This window comes from Desmodus rotundus, chromosome 6 (genome assembly GCF_022682495.2).
Source record: "Desmodus rotundus isolate HL8 chromosome 6, HLdesRot8A.1, whole genome shotgun sequence".
NCBI lineage: Eukaryota > Metazoa > Chordata > Mammalia > Chiroptera > Phyllostomidae > Desmodus > Desmodus rotundus.
In genome coordinates this window covers 159,693,875-159,712,176 of record NC_071392.1, presented here as the reverse complement: position 1 = coordinate 159,712,176, position 18,302 = coordinate 159,693,875, and the positions used below count along the sequence as shown (strand labels likewise).

The following is an 18,302-nucleotide window of genomic DNA, read 5'->3' as shown; positions in this document are numbered from 1 at the left end:
TGCCTTATGGTAATGCTGTCTCCGAAAAAAAAATCCAAGTTCTTTCATGGGGAACACCACGTGATGCCCCCTTTCACTTAAAACCGCAAGTCCAACCCAAAAGAGTCTGTGAGAAAGCTGAGCGTTAGGTTAGTGTCTGAGAACTTCAGAGTTTGGGCCTCTGGTCCTGTCGGACCCCCTGCCTTGTCCTCAGTGCCCAGCTGGTGTCTGACGAGTGACTGCCGGCTTCCCTCAGTCCCCAGCACAGTCAGTCCCCGTGACCCACAGGCTACTCTCCCCCTGCACACATGCATGGGTCCCACATGGCCCGTTGTCGACCCGGGTCTGCGGGGTGGCCACCCGGTGGTCAGAAGGCAGCTGTCCTCTGCAAGTTAGAAGCCCCTGAGCAAGACAGAGCCCAGCCACTGACTGGGGAGGAGCATGGGAGCTGCTCGCTGTGCTGGGGTGGAGAGCAGCCAGTGTGGCTGCGCAGGAGGGGCCGCTGTGTGGGGGACGAGCTGCTCCCCGACTGGGCTCGGCCCAGACCTCCCGGGAGAGGCGCAGCCACATGCCGGAGATGCACCCTGAGGGGCTGCTGGAAGTCCGTGTGCCTCCCACTCCCTCTGTGGCGCTGATGGAGCACGGCCCTTGGGGTGACGACGGGAGGCATTGAAGGCCCTGGTCCCTTCTCTGAGTGTGGGCAGAGCACGGCTTCGGGGCCAAAGAACGCGAAGGATGCACCGTACATCTGTCCCCTCCTGTCCCTCCCGCCTGCTGCACTGAAGGATGTTCTGCTCAGCAGGCAGCACGAGGACAGGGCTCCTCCTCGGCCGGGCCAGCACTCTGTGGCTGGTGTCCGTGTGCCGCACAGGCACCTGGGCGGGGTAACGTGGTCGGGGGCAGGTTGCGCAGTGTGCCGGGGCACGTGGACCCGCATGTATCAGCGCACGCCTCCCACCGCGTCGGCCCCAGGACGGCCGCCACATAAATTGGGCCTCCCCATCCCCTGGGGAGGCGGGTTCCTCGTGTGGGCGGGGCCACGTGCACCCACGTTGCTGCAGTGCGTGCGTGCTGTGCTCCCGCCCGCCTTCCTCTGAGGCCCTGGTTATCGCAGCAGGTGTCAGACTCGCTCACGCCCTGGAGACTCACTCTTCCGGGTCGAAGTTCTAATCCCTCTCCCCAGTCTGTCCTTTGATTTTGCTTATGGTGACTTTTTTGCTTTTATTTCAAAACTTTTATTTCAGTATTGTCAGCCTTTTCTCTTGCTGCTTCTGTGTCCTAAGCGGCTAAGAGGTTGTTCAGCTACTGAGTGTCAGGGCTTTGCCTCCTCCGCAGCCTGACATGTACCCAGGCAACTGCTGGGCGTTCAGAGGCTCCCAGGGCTACCTCGTGGTGAGGCTGTCGATGGAGGTCCGCCTGACCAGCTTCGCGCTGGAGCACATCCCCAAGACGCTGTCGCCCACGGGCAACATCACCAGCGCCCCCAGAGACTTCTCCGTCTACGTGAGTGTGCCTGGCGCCCCCTCCCCGGGTGGGGCGTTTCCCAGAGCTGCACCTGCGGAGCAGACTCGCACGCACGTGATGGGCGCGCCCATCCTCGTCTGTCGTCCTGGGCCTGCTCCCTGCTCTGAGCAGGCGGGTCACACGTGAGGGACACCTTTCCCTCCTTCTCCAGGAGGGTGCTTCTCGGGAGCGTGTGTAGGCCTGGAGAAGTTGATCTCCTCTCTCCTTCCTGTCCGGCGGCCTTCCCGAGAGGTGGGCCTGGCTCCCCAGCTCGTGCTGAGGAGCAGCGGCTCAGTCAGCATCACTTCCTGAGTCACGGATGGTCTGGTTTTGGTTTCAGGGGCTAGAAAATGAGTATCAAGAAGAAGGGCAGCTGCTGGGACAGTTTGTGTTCGACCAAGATGGAGAGTCGCTTCAGACGTTCCCTGTCCCGGTGAGCTCCAGTGCCAGTGCCACGGGTCCCTGTCCCCTCGCGTCAGCAGGGCCCGCTGACCTGAACAGAACGGTCAGAAGGGTCAGGGCGGGCCTCTGGGGGTGGGGAGCCGAGCCCCTAGCTCTGTTCCCGGAGGAGCCGCTCTGGGACGCACTTCATTCCCTGTATGGTCAGGCCTGTGATGACTTGTTGGAACCCTCTGGCAAACGGCATCTCCAGCCTGGCCCCTTCCTCTCGGATGTCTCTGTTGGGAAGGTGACTGGGCTCGGGAGGGTCTGTGTCGAGTAAGTTCTCTCCCCTTCGGTTTCAGAGAAGACCAGAGAGAGCTTTCCAAATCGTGGAGCTCCGGATCTCTTCCAACTGGGGCCACCCAGAGTACACGTGTCTCTACCGGTTCCGAGTCCACGGAGAGCCTGTGCCGTAGAGGCGCCGCTGGCCGCCACTGTACATGTTGTATATACTGGGACAGCCCGAGACAGACACGGGGCCCCTCGCGACGAGGCGCGGGGGACAGCAGGGGGACGGGGGCGGCCGACGCCGTGACGCTGCTCACAGTTGTGTCCACGGGAAGCTGTGTCGAGTGCTTGGGCACAGAGACCCGCTGGTGACAGGTGGTTTCAGAAATTCATTTGAATGTATGGTTCACAGAGATACTTACTGTTGGGGGGGGGGTTAAACACAAAGCTGTTTATGTTCATATTTTCCTGACATCAGGAACAAAGCAAATGAGGTTAAAAGGTTTGACGTGTTCTTGAAGCTTCTACACTTAGCCAGTCACTGGCCCTTTGAAGGGACTTGGGAGCAGATGTATTTTATCCTTTCAGTCCAGCACACATTTCTTTCAGGGAACGTCAGTGTCAACAAATGTCAGTTCTCAACTCCTTCCCTTCAGGGCGGGGTCTGTCCTTCGCTCAGCAGGGGTGGTCACTTTCCATCACCAGGTGGGGAAATGACGAAAATGTGCTTTTCTGCTTAGCTTGCTCTCCTGAGTGAGAGCTTCGGTCAGACCCCATGTGCCGGCCCCCGTTCACCGGAGCAGGCAGACCTTTGCTGGGGTTGCGGGGGGCGGGGGGCGGTTCTCGGGTCACCCCGATGGTCCCATTGGGGTCCCTGAGGGTCTTCACTGTATGAATAGGAACCAAGAAATCTAGTCTTAGGGGTCTTTCTGGGTTTTCTTTTGAATGTTGCTGAAAAGCGAACACTAACATTCTCCGAGTCATTCAGAGGGTGGTTTTTGTTGGGATGGTGTCAAAGGAGAAGGTCCACGCGGGAAATGCCTGCCGCCACTCTGCCGGGTCGCGCGGCGCAGCGGCCCTGTCCACGGGCTCCGGCTGGCGTGCGCCTCTTCTTCAGACTGTTGGCCATCCTCCCTCGATTCCTGTGACACTCGTTTTGGTTATAATTAACATTTACTATTGAGAATATTTAACTGAGCAGACTATAAACGAGATATCCACAAGGCACTTGAGGTGTTACAGATGTTTTACCTTGAAAATCATTTAAGTTTTCCTGGGGTAAGTAGTTTCACGGTGTAACGTAAATGTTGTATTTTCAGAAAAAGGTGGGAGGATGATGCTGTTTTCTGGAGTTGTATGTATGTTGCACAACCGCCCTGAAATGCACAAAGACTACCCGGCTTTTTCTGGGCTTTTTCTTGTCGCTCAGAATCGGAACCCATGCCTGTGCAGCTAAGTCGGACAAAATGTGTACACGTGTTTCATATATTACAGGATAAGTGTATAAATCAGAATTTCCTATATGAAACTAATTTGGGAGTTGGGGAGGAAATATTTTGAATATTAATTTATTTTTAAAGATGCAACATAGGACTTTGTGCAGTGTATTTTTGTAAATGCTTTTCCAAATATCTGTCTCTGGTAGTGCTCCTGTTGCTGCCACCAATCTAAGATGCTATTGAAATGTTTAAATAAAGAGTTTTAACTTTTAAAAGTGCATGGATACTTCCAGTTAATAATAAAGCAGGCTGTTTCTAGTCGGAGTGCGTTGTTTGTGCGGGAGGGTCAGCTCCGTGCCTGCGCCGTGTCCGGGTTTGATGGCACCTGCCCTGCGCTCCCTGCGGCGCGTTCCGCGTCCCCCTTGGGTGCCCCCCGGACAGCCTACTGTGCGCCTGGCGCCCAGCGAGTGAGGCCCGAGCGCTGAGAGGCCGAGATGCGCTCAGCAGGGCGACGGGAGGTCCCCGGCCCCATAGCTAGCTTCCTTCGGGCAGCAGGTGTGCCCACGGGCGCAGGCGGATACGCCGTCCCTCCGCTCCGCGCACGCTGTACCCGAGGTCGGTACCGTGTGGGGCTCCCGGGGTGACGCACACGCGAGCCGCTCGCCATGGCCGGGCCGCCGTTCGCGCGGCCCAGACACCCGCCGGGGGCGGCGGACGTGGATCTGCTGCTGCCACAGCCCGGCGCCTGCCCGCGGCCACCCAGTGAGCTCTGGAGACTTGGCCACGCGCAGCGGGAGCTGCTGAAGCACTTCCTGCTACACCCTTTCCACCCGCCCCGGACCGCCCAAGGCCTGAGGGCCGCGGGGTCACGCTTCGGACGCAGCGGCGTGCCCGGCTACGTCACCACGCCGCCGCGGTCACGTGGCCGCCCAAGGGGCCAACCCGCGGTCACGTGGCCTCCAGCCCTCGTCGCGGTCACGTGGCCGCGCGCGGCTCCTCGCGGGCCACCGTAGAGAACGTCGGGCGGCCGCCGGGACGGGAGCCGAGAGGCGCTGTCCACCGCGCCTGCGACAGCGTCAGCCCTGCGCGGAGCGCCGGCCCATGGCGGCGGCGGCAGCGGCGGCGATGGCCGAGCAGGAGGGCTCCCGCAACGGGGCCCGCAACCGCGGCGGTGTCCAGCGCGTGGAGGGCAAGCTGCGCGCTAGTGTCGAGAAGGGCGACTACTACGAGGCGCACCAGATGTACCGGACCCTGTTCTTCAGGTAGCCGTCACCGCCCGGGGGGGCCCCGCCCGCCCCGCCCCCGGGCCCGCGCCGCTGCCGGGGGCGGAGCCGGTGGGAACGGGCGGCCGCGCGGCGGCGGGCGGAGCTCCCCGGCCTCGCCCCCGGCCTGCGCATCCCCGGGCCGGTTCCCCTGGCGCCGAGGCGTCTGAAGTCCGTGCTCGGAGTCTCACGGCTTTCCTCTCGTTCAGCATCCGGTCCCATCTCTTTCCGTTCCGGTGTCCTCGCTTGCCTCCTCGGCGTCGCGGCCGAAGCAGCGGTGTTTACCTCCCGGCACGGCGGGGGCACCTGCCCTGGCCGCTGGCCACGTGCGTGGGGCTGGGCCGCGGAGCCGTACCGTAGTGTCCGGGCGCCCGTGGGGTCCAGGTTCCCAGAGGCGCGGATCCGGGATCTGAGTGACCAGCTCCCGCGCTGCACCGCCAGCAGCCGGGCTCCTTTGGGCGCGGTGTTGCGGGGTTCCCACGTTCCGCCGCAACTTCTCTCTCGTCACACTGTTCGTACACGGGGACGGCCCGCCTGTGAGCGGCCGTCACCTCTTGCGACACTTTGCGGTCGCTCATCAGAGCCGGACGGGTCTTGAAGGCGACTTGAAGGATTTATTCTGTCCGTGCAGAGCCGCGGGGACAGACCATGGAGTCAGCCCTTGGCACCAAGCTTCTGCCCCGGGGCGGTTAAATCAGTGTTCCTGGCTCTGGGAGGTGGTATCTGCTCCAGGCTTAGTTGGCCACTTTCTGTTTGGGTTGAACGCGGTGCCCGCGACCGACCGAGCTCGGGCTGCGTGGCGGGAGGGCTGAGTGGATAGTTCTTAAAGGGACCGACTCCCCAGCCAAGACAGAGGGAGTGCCGCTGTCCTTGGCAGACCGTGGAAGCTGCTGTAACGTCAAGGTCGCCTGGTGCTGGTCACCGTCCACCCCAGTGATTAAAGTCAGCAAAACTGGATCTTCCCAAAACAAACGCTTCTTTCCTTGTTTCAAGCCCGTCTCACAGCAGCGAGTCCCTGGGCCCAGGGGACGGGATGAATGGGCAGCTGCCCCACCAGCCCAGCCTCCCACTCCTCCTCTGCAGCCTGGGACCTGGACACCTTGGTGACCCTCAGAGCCCCAGCTTCCTCATGGGCCATTGATGGGGCCCCTCTGCTCCTTTAGGAGCCCTAAGTAAGCCATCTGCCGAGGGCCTTGTTGGAGACGTGTCAGCGCTGGCTGTGACAGCATCCAGCAGGTCTCCCTGAACCAGGCAGGAGGGTCCCCGTCCCCCCAGGGCTCACTGCGCAGGCCCTGCGGGGCGAGGGTGCTACAGTGTGCAGTCTGGCAAGTCCTCACGCACGCACTCCCCTGAAATGGGCACTGATTGGGGTGCTGACGTGCTCGCCGGTCCTAAGGTCTCCTCGGCCTCAGCCCGCACCCGGCACCGCGGCCCTGGTGCGGTTGGTGACGTGTGTAGTCTGTGGTTTAACACAAGCGGCATCTGTTCCGCGGACGTTCTGCGTTCACTCAGCGGGATTGTTTCCAGACGCACGCGCGTGTGTCAGTGTGTTGGTTGTGCGAGCGGTGGGCCATTGTGCGGGTGGACCCCAGTGTGACTCCCTGTCACCCCCTGGCCAGGTCCCCACTTCACGCGACTCTAACACACTCACGTCACATCCTGCCACAGTTTGAGGAGTCAGGCTGCCTGGCCGGCCGAGTGGTGTCACCAGGGGTGTGCCCGCAGGACTGGGTGTGGCCACTGGTGCCCAGGCTGAGCGTGGGCGTCTGTCTGTTTGGCTCCGGCTCACCGCGGGCTGTGGGTGGGCTCCTGGGCTCCTCCTCTCCAGCCCGTCGTCACCCACCAGCTCCCCGGGGGCTCTGACGGGCGCTCGGTCTGGTGGCCCTGGTCTGGGAGGGGTCGCGGCTGCAGCCATGCAGCCCTTGTTTTCCGGGTGCCTGCTGGCCCCACTGTGCCTCTCCCCGTGTTTCCCGGCCACCTCGGGGTGTCTGCACTGTGGGCGCGTGAGGTCTGTGGAGCGCCCCCCGGAGGAAGCCACTCTCAGTCTCTGGCTGCTTGTCTTCACTTGCTGTCCAAGGGCCGCCCCATCTCTCCTCCCTGTTCCTGTGTTTGTCACCAGGGGTCCCTCCCTGTGCCAGTCAGCTGTCACCTCTGGTGTACGGAGGCAGCGACAGTTACGTTAATCCTCCTTTTCCTTGTGATTTTGATACTGTAATTAAGTGCTTGTCACACCCTGTTTTGAATTCCAGGTATTTGTTTCTGTGCGTCTGGTGCCTTGAAAGCCCGTGCACTGGTGTCTCCATGCTTGCCCCCCCCACGCCCCCCTTGCTGGATGAGCTTTGGCTGCGGCTTCTCTGTCTCGTGTGTTCTGCAGTGTCGCTCCAGTCGCTCCTGGCTGTGGTGTTCCAGCTGGAGAGTCTGGTGGGGTCTCTGCGGGTCGCTGGCTCCTTCCCCCAGAGGCCTTGAGAGGCTTCTTTTTGTCACATTTTCGACAGTGTGAGTAGCCTGTGTCCTGGAGAAGGTCTTCTGTGTTGTGGTGACAGCATCCTGCCAGCCCCTGAGAGGCCAGTCCCCGCCCTACATCTGGGGAGTTCTCGGTCCCCCCTCCCTCCCAGCCCTCTGCTCTCTGCTCCCCCCTGGCTCGCTCCAGACCAGGACTCTCAGGCAATGACCTCCCACCCTCCCATCCATCCTGTGGGCCTGGCTTCAAGCTGCTCCTTCTCCTTGGGGCCTGCTGTGCCCTGAGCGTCCCCCGCCCCCCTCACAGAGCTCTGCAGCTTGGGCTCCGGTTTGGTTCTCTTCGAAGGCCGGTTCTTTGGTGACTGCCCCCTCGTTTGACCCCTGAGCACACACAGCTGCCACTAGAGAGCCTGCAGCCTGTCGGGTGGCCTTTCGGTGGTTGGGAGTTCTGTGTCCTCAGGTCTCTGCTCCCGTGGCTTTGAGTTTGGACTCTTGGCATGGGTCGAGTTCTTTCCGGGTAGCCCCGCTGTTCACCGTGCTCCTGGGGCTCGTTTCCAGGGGGAGACACGGTTCCTCGCCGAGTACCAGTTCCTTGTGAGCAGTTCAGACTGGTAGTCAGAGGTCATTCTTCTGTTTCCCAGCAGGTGGCACTACACCCAAGTTTTTGGGTCACCTGGGCTGCCTGGACTCCGAAGGGCATCGCTGTGGTCCTGGGAGCCTCCGCCCCCACCCCGGGGACCAGGGTGGCAGTGTCCCCATGGCCTTCATGTCACCTGAGCCTTGGAGCCACCACTGTGGTTGGGGTGTGGCTAGTGGGGGGAGTGTGCTTGTGAACTGCTGCTCCTGTGCCCTGTGGTGGCACGCCCCTGTGCTGTGGCCCCCAGGCTCTCTGGGGACAGGGCTGGCTCTCAGGTGCTGGTGCTGCCGCTGGGCCCTGTGGGGGCCGCTCCTGCATTTGCGGGGGGACTGGCTGTGCACACTGTGCCCGCCCCCCACGGGCCCACGTCCCAGGCGTCCCGATGCCAGGGGGCAGGGAGCCTTCATTAGGACTTAGGACGCAGCAAGCTGTAGATCTCTGGGGAGACACACAGGGTCCGTCTCACCGCACGCTGCTTGTTTTGACAACAAGCACAAGAGAAGCTGCAGGGCCGAGTGGGTGACGTCCTCCACCAGCAGCTGCTTGTGGCCGGCAGGCGGCACCCCGGTGGGGGGAGTGATCCCGCCGCTCTCGGCCCCGCGCAGTCACCGGGGGCTCCCCTGCACCCAGCGCTCCTCCCGCACTCACTGTCCTGGTGCCTCTCACTCTCACCTCTTTCCCTGGCCCTCCTGGGTCCCTCCTGGGTGCTGCAGCCTGTGCGCCCCGTGCTTCCGTCTGTCCTCTGTCCCTTGTCCCCGAAAACAGGCTCCCCTGTCCCTGGAACTCGGTCTGCCTGCCTCTGAGGCTTGTCTTCCCCCGTCTGGTTTCTCTGCGCTCTCGCTGCCTGAGACGGGCTGCACAGCTGTCCCTTGGGTCCGTGCATGTGGAGCCCTGTGTGGGTGCTCGTCAGGGCTCCCATGGCAGAGCTGGGACCAGGCCGTGTGTGCGTGTGGATGCATGTGCTCGTGTGGGTGCGTGGCAGGGACCCCGTGGTGTTGGCCCACGGTGGGAGACCACGACCTCCCGGCATCCCCCTCTGGGCGGCTGGGTGTGACTGGCCCCTGGTCCTCTGCCGCAGGTACATGTCACAGAACAAGCACGCGGAGGCCCGGGAGCTCATGTGCTCGGGAGCCCTGCTCTTCTTCCGCCACGGCCAGGTAAGCAGTGGGTGTGGCGGGGGTGTCCCCTGCTCGGGGCGCAGGGTGGGGGTAGGGGTATCCCGGGGCCGTGATGCGGGTCCGTGGGGCACCGTGCCCATGCTGGGAATGTGGGTGGCACCGTGCCCGTGCTGGGAGTCTGGATGGCCTTGCTGTGCCTTTTGGACACAGAGCCGTCATTCTGATGGGGGGCCTCATCTGTGTTCACACCTGGTAGCAAAACAGCGCGGCGGACCTGTCCATGCTGGTCTTGGAGTCGCTGGAGAAGGCCGAGGTGGAGGTGGCCGAGGAGCTGCTGGGTGAGCTTCTCACAGAGCGCCCCCTCTCCCACTTGGGCACAGTGGGTACCACACTGTCGGCCACTGACACCTGCCCTGGTGGAGCGTGCTGCGGGAAGGCCCGGGGATCCCACAGAGGGCTGGGCCCCTCTGGGCGCAGTTGGGGGTGGCCTGGGCAGCACAGGGCCTGTGGGGCCCTGCCCGCACGCCTCCAGGGGCTGTGAGCTCTGCCCCAGAGCAAGGTCCCATTGTTCCATCAGCTCCCTCAGACGCACTGTGGGGGGAGCCGAGGCCGTGCCCGCTTCCCCACCTGAGGGTCAGTGTGTGTGGTTTCTAGAAAGCCTGGCGAGACTGTTCAGTCTGATGGACCCGAACTCCCCGGAGCGGGTGGCCTTCGTGTCCAGAGCCCTGAAGTGGTCCGGCGGAGGGTCCGGGAGGCTGGGCCACCCCCGGCTGCACCAGCTGCTGGCCCTCACCCTGTGGCGAGGTGGGTGTGCTGTGGGTGTGGGGCTCCCACAGGCTCCCCTCACTCCTCTGCGAACCATGGGGCTTCTCGGCCACAGTGGACGGGGGCTCCCGGGCCTGGCGTCCTGCCCTCTGTGCCACTGTCAGGCCCCCGTGCCACCGAGCCCCAGTCTTCTCTCTGGGATGTGTCTCCCGAGGCCAGCGCCTGGCGGTGGTGCCCACTTCCCGGTGCTTGTCCCACTTCCCTGCTCAGTGCCATGCGGCTGCTGTGTGGGTGCTGAGTTCTGGCCTATGGCTCAGGCCCACTTGTGTGTCTACCTATGTGCTGGGCACAGCTTCACAAGGACGAGGCCACTGAGCAGAGTGGCCAGCAGTGGGCAGCCTGGGGTCCCGTCACCTGTGGGCACATACGGCTGGGGCCAAGGAGCAGCCTCCCAGGCTCCAGTGGGACAAGCAGGCACATGTGGGGGTGACCCTGGGTGCCCCAGGAGACATGTGGTCTCATTTCGTCAGGTCAGTGGGGAATTGGCTCAGTGCAGGTCAAGGGCTCCCGGCAGGCCTTGCCTTACGGTCCAACCAGTGCAGACGGGACATGGGGGTGCTGCCCAGTTGGGTCTGTCCAGCGGGGGCACCTGCTGTCCAGGCTGGGTCATGGTGGGGGGGCGTGCAGCCCAACAGGTGCGTTGGGGGTGTAAGAGAAGGCAAATCTTTAATTTTGTTAAATGTTGTATTTATTTTTTAGAGGGAGGGGAAGGGAGAGAGGGAAACATCAAGTAGCTCCCTCTCGCACACCCCTATCCAGGGGCCGAACCCACAGCCAGGCCCACACCCTGACCAGGAGTGGACCCAGCGACCTTTCACTTTGTGGGGTGATGCCCCTCCCACTGGGCCTTGCGGGTCAGGGCCAGGAGGGTCTCTGGAGGCCTTGCGGAGGCCTCTCTGTGTGGACAGGGCCTCTCCCCCCCCCCCCCCACAGAACAGAACTACTGTGAGTCACGGTACCACTTCCTGCACTCCAGTGACGGCGAGGGCTGTGCCAACATGCTGGTGGAGTACTCCACCGCCAGGGGCTTCCGAAGTGAGGTGGACATGTTCGTGGCCCAGGCCGTCCTGCAGTAAGTAGGGGCCGGCTCACGCCTGTCCCCGACCGGAGACCCCGTGGCTCTCAGCTCCCACGAGCACCCTCCTTCCCCCGCCACCGCACGCTTCTGCTCCTGGGCGGGGCAGGCAGCCCAGTCTGTGTAGGATGCGCAGAAGGAACAGGGTGAGCAGAGCCAGGAACTGCGGTGAGAGTGGCCTGGAGGCCGTCTCAAAGGTCATGCTCGACCCTCCCGGAGTCCCTGTGGTGACACATGGTCCCCGCGGGTACCGTCGCCCCTGCCCCTTCTTTTCCTATCTTCCGACAGTTTATTTGGAGAGTGTTGACGCTCGCACAGCAGAAGGGAGAGCTATGCAGGGGTCCCCGCCCACGCCACACAGTCGCCCAGGCCACACAGTCACCCGCGGCTGGGCGTTCTGCCTCCTCTCAGCTGAGCCCGCCCTTCCGGTGGGAGGTTGCACGTGGCGTAGTTCACTTTCTCCCACAGACACGCTTGGGTTTGGAGGCCAGGCTGGGGGCAGGGCATTCCGTGACGTGAGGGGCTACCTGCCGCTCCTCCGGGCTTCCGAGCGCAACTGTGACCTGTTTTACGGTCCCCAGCCCAGTGGCCTGGCACGTGGTGTTCGGTGGAGACATTCTCTCTGGGTTGAGCATGGCTCTGCATGAAGGGTCGTGAGCGCCCTTCTCGCGGGTCCCTCTCTTTGCCCTAATAAAAGGGGTCTGATCATGGGCACCTCTGCCTGCCCCACAGTGGAGACACCCTCCTGGGGCCTCAGATCCCCAGCCCCCGGGCTGTGCTCATGCAGGCCTAGGCCCAACCAGTGCTGACAATTGTGGGGGGGGGGCGCAGAGCCCCTCCGTTCCCACCTCTGTTGGCCTGGGACATGGTGCCCACCTGGCTTCACGCACTCCAGCTGTGCATTGTGGATACCCGGCCTGCCCAGCTCCCGGGGCACGCGGGGCTGCTGGTGGCTGCGGGCCTCTCTCGGCCCCGCTCAGGAGGCCGTGCCCTCGCCCCAGGTTCCTGTGCCTGAAGAACAAGAGCAGTGCATCGGTGGTCTTCACCACATACACCCAGAAGCACCCCTCCATCGAGGATGGCCCCCCCTTCGTGCAGCCGCTGCTCAACTTCATCTGGTTCCTGCTGCTGGCCGTGGACGGGTGAGTGCGTGCGAGCGCGTGCGGCCCTCGCGTCCCGCCCTGGGCCCTGGGTGGCCGCAGAGCCGAGCCCCGCTGTCTGTTCCAGGGGCAAGCTGACGGTGTTCACAGTGCTGTGCGAGCACTACCAGCCCTCACTGCGGCGGGACCCCATGTACAACGAGGTGAGGGCGCAGGGCTGGCCGCCGGGGGGCTCCTGAGGGGCGGCAGGCTTCCTGCGCCCCCTCACGGCGTGCCTCCGCCCCCCTCAGTACCTCGACAGGATAGGACAGCTCTTCTTCGGGGTGCCGCCCAAGCAGACGTCTTCCTACGGAGGCTTGCTAGGTAAGGCCCGGCACAGGGGCCGGCGTGAGCACCTCCACCCGCCCTGAGGCCTTCTCCCCGTGCCCACGTGGTCACCTGGACAGCTGCTGCCCCAAGTTCCCTGTCCACAGCTGCGGGAAGGCGGACAGGTTTCTCTTTGGGCTTTCTGATTGTGGTGAGACTCATGTAACGTGAAACGGGTCGCTTCCACCGCTTCTGAGTGTGCGCTCAGGAGCGCTGAGCACACTCACTGCTGTGCAGCCGTCGCCACCGTCCTCTCCAGGGCTTCCTCACTCCCCACCCCCGTGCCCCTCCCCTCACAGCCCTGGCCGGGACACCCACCCCTCCTTCCTGGCCCCCGGCGCCCTGCGAGTTGAGTCGCAGCTGGTGTCCTTCCGTATCTGCTGTTCGCACACCTGCCGCCCAGGCCCTCGGTGTTTTCCTCTCCCAGGTGTGCTGAGAGCCGGCCCCTCACCAGGGAGGCCCGGGCTGCCGCTGCCTGTTGGCTGCTGTGGGTGGCGGTGCGCAGGATCCAGTTGGAAACCCTGCGTCCAGCTCCTCGGGGCGCAGGCCCTGGAGTGGCTGGGTCTGGCAGCGATTCTGCGTGAGGTGGGAGGGGCCGGCGCGTGAGGGCCGTGCCTCCACATCCTCGCTGACAGCTGCCGTCTCCTGGGGTCAGCAGAGCCGCCCTCGTGGGAGTGTGGCGGCAGCGCCTGGTCCCTGTGTGCGTGATGTGGGGCGTCTTCCTGGGGGTGCCCTGGCCACTCGTGTGGCTGTTTTTGAATTGGATCGTTTTGTTTCTCTACGTTTTCTGGATGTCAGTCCCGGCAGGTATATGCTTCACCGATGTCTTTCCCAGTCTGGGGGTTGCCCTTTCTTCTCTAAGACTGTGTTTTTAAAGCAGTTTTAGGTTCACAGCCAAAGTCGGGGAGGTGGGGAGTTTTCCCACATCCCGCTCACCCTGTGCATGCGCAGCCCCCATCAGGGGGCGCTCCTTGCCAGTGAGCCCACGTGGCCCCGCCCCCGTGGGGCTGCTCCCGCTGCCCCGCGCACTGTGACCCCCATTCCAGCGTCGCCCAGGGTCATCCCTGCCCTGGAAGTGCCCTCCGCTCCACCCGTCCCCCACCATCCTTTCCCTCCGAGAGTAGCGCCTTTTGCTGCACAGTTTTTCCAGGGTTTTGTGAAATTCCGTGTTCTGTTGTTTCGACGCCTGTGCCTTCGGTGTCGTAGCCGGGACGCCTGCGCTGGGTCCAAGGTCAGGAAGCTTCCCCGGTTCTTCAGCTCAGCTTTTCACCGTCTCAGCGCTTCCGTTCTGGCCTTTGATAGGTTTTCAGTTCATTTTCGTGTGTGCGCCACATCAGGGTCCACCCTCCTTCTCACCTGTGGGCACCCAGTGCGCTCAGCCTGTTTCCCACGGGCGGCCTGCCCATCACCCAGCCTTGGCGCCCCCACCCACAGTCGCACGAGCTGGTGGTTTGTTCCTGGGCTCCCTGCTCCGGCCTGGGTGCCGAGTCCCCGTCTCCTGAGGCTGGGACGCTGCTCCCCTCTTCGTGCCTGTGTAGCAGGTGGGAGTGTCTGCGTTCTTCCTCCTCGAGGCTGTTCTGGCCGCTTGGCCCCCTTGAAATTCCGTAGGGACTTCCGGGCGAGTTTCCCTGTTTCTGCAGAAAGTGTCGCTGGGGGTGTTGAGAGGGACGGTGGCTGTAGGTGACATGGACGTGTCCGCCATCCGGAGTCCTCTGGTCGAGGACATGGGGCTGGTGTCCATGCGCCTCGTCCTCCGTTTATTTCCGCAGCGTCTACGTGGTTCCTCGTACTCGTCGTTGCTGAAAACTTTGCTTTCGAGGCTGTCGGGGATGGGACTGTGTTTGGGACTCCTGGTCCGCGTTTCCAGTGCTACTGTATAAAAAACACAAGTGATTTTGCACGTCAATTTTGTATCCTCCAACTCTGCTGAGTTCTTGGGTTAGTTACAACAATTTTTAAGTGAAACTGTTAGGATTTTCTGCATATGAGGTCATGTTACCTGCAAACAGGTAGTTTTATCTTTTCCCTTCCAGCTTGGATGCTTTTTCTGGCCTGCCTGCCCCAGCTGGGACTTCAGGCCAGCACGCTAGTCCGCACCTGCGCTTAGCGAGGAGCCTCAGGGCATCGCCTGTGGGGCAGGCGCCTAAAGAGACAGCGAGTTTCATTCGCTCGTGGTGTCTGGGGCAGGGGGCGGGGGTGTTGCCGCGGCTGCTCGTCAGGCTTCCGCATCCAGGCCACACTGGTCCTGCGGGTGAGCTGGGATGCATTCCCAGGAAGGTGTGACGGGGCCGGTGGCTCTTGCTGGCCTGGGCTAGGGGGGTTACTGACTGGCTCCGTCCCACGACGCCTTCGCAGGTCTCTCAGCGTGCGTGTCTCTTTGCTACATGTTCTCAGCAGGTGTCAGAGGCCAATTATGGACCCTTTCAAGGTCGGGCCTCTTGCCCCACGTCCCGCCCCATCTCGCCTGCTACGGCCTCAGGTCCACGGAGCCACATGGGCTGCCGTGGTCAGTGCCCCCTGTGAACCTGGACCCAGACGGTGCCACCTTCTGGCAGCGTGGGGGAGCATCCACCATTGTGGCGGCGGCTGCAGAGTGGGCTCCACGGAAAGGCCTTCCTGTCCCTGAGGCTGTGAGAGCATGTGCCCCGTGGCCAGTGAGCGCTCGAGCTCACGGCTTCTTCTGTGCCCTCAGGGCTAGGCCACCAGCCTGGCGGGGACGCTCAGCTCACTGTGGCCGTGTCTGTCGGGCTCGGTCCCAACTGCACATCTCCTCACAGCACCCTGAACCTGCCTCTGCGTCCCCATTGGCGTGTGGGTCGAGGAGGGGCCTCCTGCCCAGACCGCAGGGCTCCCTCTCGCACCTCCACGATCCCTGGCGGGTGGTTCAGGGGACACTTCAACCTTGGAGTCTGTGGCAGCCTGACAGCAGTTCTTCGGGTGACGGAGACTTGAAAAGTGCTGGCGGTGGCTGTGCCCACAGCTGGCAGAAGGTGGCGCTTTTCTGTGCAGCTGGTGAAACTTGGGTGCGGGTCTGCGCCGCAGGACACCAAGCCTGCCCTCTGGGGGACTGGGCGTATCCTGGTGGGCGAGGCCTGCAGCACACGCCTGAGCGTTTCTGTGCCCCGAAGTGTCTCCTGTGGGGAGATGACCTCTGTGGGTCTGCGGGCTCTGGGGAGGGGCTGCGGGGCCCCTGACGGTGCATCTGCTTCCAGGTAACCTTCTGAGCAGCCTCATGGGCTCCTCGGAGCAGGAGGGTGAGGACAGCCAGGACGACAGCAGCCCCATCGAGCTCGACTGACTCCGCCTCCACCTGCACGTGGCCTTTGGCCAGCGGCACAGCCCCGCATGGGAGCCCTGGGCCCCCCTCCCACTCTGAGGCTGCGGCAGCTGCGCCTTGGCGCCTGTGGGCGAGTCCTGGCCGAGTGCAGGGTGGCCGTGGCCTCCGATTGCCCCACAATAAAGCACAGGCCTGCGTGCCGGCCTCTCCCAGTCCTTTGTTTCTGGTTTGCTTTGGGTGCCGGGGGGCTGCCGTCGGCCGACCCCTTGTGCACGTCCCCTGGTGGCCCCAGGGCTGCTCCCTGCAACGTCCTGGAGGCCATGGCCGCTGCCGGATGCTGGGCACGAGTGCGGAGGCTGTGGGACTCGCTCCTCGTGGAGCCGAGTGTGTGCCCCGGCGGTGCTGCCTCCGACCCCACGTCCTGGGCGTTCACTGGCGAGCGGCCCGGAGCGAGTGGCCCGGCCCACAGACGCCCGCAGGTGCTCTGGGGCGGCTGGAGCAGGACACGCTTTATTTTTTCACAATCGAAAACGAGAGTTGCGGACTGACACAGTGACCGTGCACGGAAGGAGTGGAGTGTGCAATTCTGTTTACTGTAAAGGCGGGACTTACAGGAAGGTCTGTGTTAACTGTGGAGTTTAAATAAACCCTTTCCACCAGGCTTCGCAGCGCTGGCTCTTTCTGAGGGGCTCCTGCGGCGAGGACGCCGGCCGAGCGGAGGCCTGCAGCCCCAGCCAGCACACCCGGGGCGGGGGCCGGAGGGGGACAGCAGCACAGGAGAGTCCCCCTGGGTTTCGATTTGCAGAAATCGAGTCCGCCGACAGGTCAGGCAGGATGCGCAGTTGCTGCAGGTGGGCCGCAGGGTGCACCCTGAGGCTGGGGAACCCCCAGCCACCCTAGGGTTCTCCGCAGAGGGTGGAGTGGGGGGCATGGGAGAGGTGGGGTGTGGGGTTTGGAACCACGAGTTGCACCTGACAGAGTGGCCACGCTCGGGGACGGCTGGAGCAGAATGCAAGTTTTTTATGTGCGATCGTGCCCGGTACTCGTTCCGGACGGACTCGGCGTGTCAGCTGAGTGGCCGTGCAGGACATGAGGTGCACCTGTCCTCCTGGCGTCACCTCCGCTCAGTCCGGCGACCCCTTCCTGCCTCCACGCGGAAGTGCACGTGTTTACTCACAGCCTGCGGGCCGGGCCACTTGGCAGCAGGGCCTGCAGCTGCCCCACGGGGCAGGGAAGGTGGCCGTGAGTGGCGCAGTCCTTTGCTGGGAACATGGCGTCCCTGTGTTGCCTCCCTCTTGGGGCACAGCTGGAGGGACTCGGTCAGCGAGCCCAGGAAACTCCCTGCACGGACCCACCGGCCAACAGACAGGGACGGGGAGTGGCCCTGTCCACGCAAGGGCCCGCGGCCAGCAGGGTGACCAGCCCTGCAGGGCAGGCCTCCTCCCTGGGTCTGAGGAGTTCTCTGGCCAGTCCTGACTCCATTCCCTCATTTCTTGTTAACACGCCGAGGTGGTCGGTTTCCTGGCCGGACACGTGGGCACGCGCAGGGCAGAGCTCACGCACCTGCACTTGTGGAGTGGGCTCCCCACGTCCAGGCGCAGGGAAGGGGTGAGGAGGCCAGCCCAGGAGGGCCGGGGGCTGCTGGCCTGCACAGGGGGCCCCTCACGGTTGCCCTCCGACCCAGGTCTCCTGTTGGTCAGTGAGGGTAGGTGGCAGTGGGGGCAGGGCAGTACCAGACCTGGATTCAGAGGAAAGGGGCAAACTGGCCGCCCCTACTGGGCAGGTCTGGGGGAGGTGCCCCTCCTCTCTCACCAGGCACCGTGTCCTCCTGGTGCCACCCAGGGCCCGGGAAAGGGCCCTGCGCCACCCTCTTGTCCCAAACACCGTCCCACAGACACCCCCCCGCCGCCCCAGGTGGTGGAGCCAGGGCACCTGGGGAGGGTCTCAGTGGCTGTAACTGCTGAGGGGACGGCAGCACGCTGGGGGCCCCTGGGGGTGAGCTGGCCTTGGGCCTCCGTCTTCCAAGGGTTGGAAGACAGTGAGGTCCAGCCGGGGAGGGGTGGCTGTACCTGGGCAGGGAGGGCCCCATCGGGCCAGGAGCTAGCGGCCTGGAGGCCTCTGACCCCCAGGACCCATGTGCCCTCCAGGTCAGCTTGAGGTTGAGGGCTCTGCACTCCCCTCCAGCCCCCAGGGCCCGGAGACTGGCACCCAGCAGATGCTCAATAAATACTTGGGAGCGGCGGGGACTTGGGGGGGGGGGGCATGCAGGTGGCCTGCAGTCCCCAGTCCAGCCTCCGGTCCTGGCGGGTGGCAGGGCGAGTCAGCGAGTGGCTGTGGGGCCCCCAGGAAGGGCGGCCGGGGGTCGGGGCCGCACAAGTGTCTGTGGTCAGGCCTCCCCAGCTCACAGTGTGGTTGTGGGGTGGGTCCCGGCGGCTGCAGCTCAGGCCCCCGCCACATCCACTTCGCCAAGTCCACATTCCTTGGGCCTCCAGGACCATCGCTCGCTAGGGCTTATGCTTGAAGTGGGCTTCCACTGGAAGAGGGACAGGCATCAGGCTGTGTCACGGCCTCACAGGGCTGCCCGGCGAGGCC

The 18,302-nt window shown here is 63.7% G+C and overlaps 3 protein-coding genes across 9 annotated transcripts in view; 2 read left to right on the top strand and 1 right to left on the bottom strand.

The window, feature by feature from the left end:
- SUN1 (Sad1 and UNC84 domain containing 1) overlaps positions 1 to 3,908 on the top strand; it is a gene marked incomplete at its 5' end in the record, with an annotated part of 42,859 nt that extends 38,951 nt beyond the window's left edge. Inside the window, 3 exon segments of the mRNA XM_053926800.1 lie at positions 1,315 to 1,482; positions 1,823 to 1,915; positions 2,226 to 3,908. Coding sequence (XP_053782775.1) covers positions 1,315 to 1,482; positions 1,823 to 1,915; positions 2,226 to 2,339 — 375 coding nt within the window. The 3' untranslated portion in view covers positions 2,340 to 3,908.
- A 668-nt stretch (positions 3,909 to 4,576) lies between these two features.
- Positions 4,577 to 16,371, top strand: GET4 (guided entry of tail-anchored proteins factor 4). Its single transcript, XM_053926807.2, has 9 exons — positions 4,577 to 4,852; positions 9,028 to 9,106; positions 9,324 to 9,405; positions 9,722 to 9,871; positions 10,826 to 10,964; positions 11,969 to 12,109; positions 12,195 to 12,270; positions 12,358 to 12,430; positions 15,646 to 16,371. The coding sequence occupies exons 1-9, from the start codon at positions 4,692 to 4,694 to the stop codon at positions 15,729 to 15,731; spliced, it is 987 nt and encodes a 328-aa protein (XP_053782782.1). The 5' UTR covers positions 4,577 to 4,691; the 3' UTR covers positions 15,732 to 16,371.
- Positions 16,357 to 18,302, bottom strand: part of ADAP1 (ArfGAP with dual PH domains 1) — a 32,776-nt gene continuing 30,830 nt past the window's right edge. For all 7 annotated transcript variants that reach the window (XM_053926802.2, XM_053926801.2, XM_053926806.2 and 4 more), the window contains one exon: positions 16,357 to 18,243. In XM_053926802.2, coding sequence (XP_053782777.1) covers positions 18,215 to 18,243 — 29 coding nt within the window. In that variant the 3' untranslated portion in view covers positions 16,357 to 18,214. The remainder of the gene's footprint in view (positions 18,244 to 18,302) is intronic.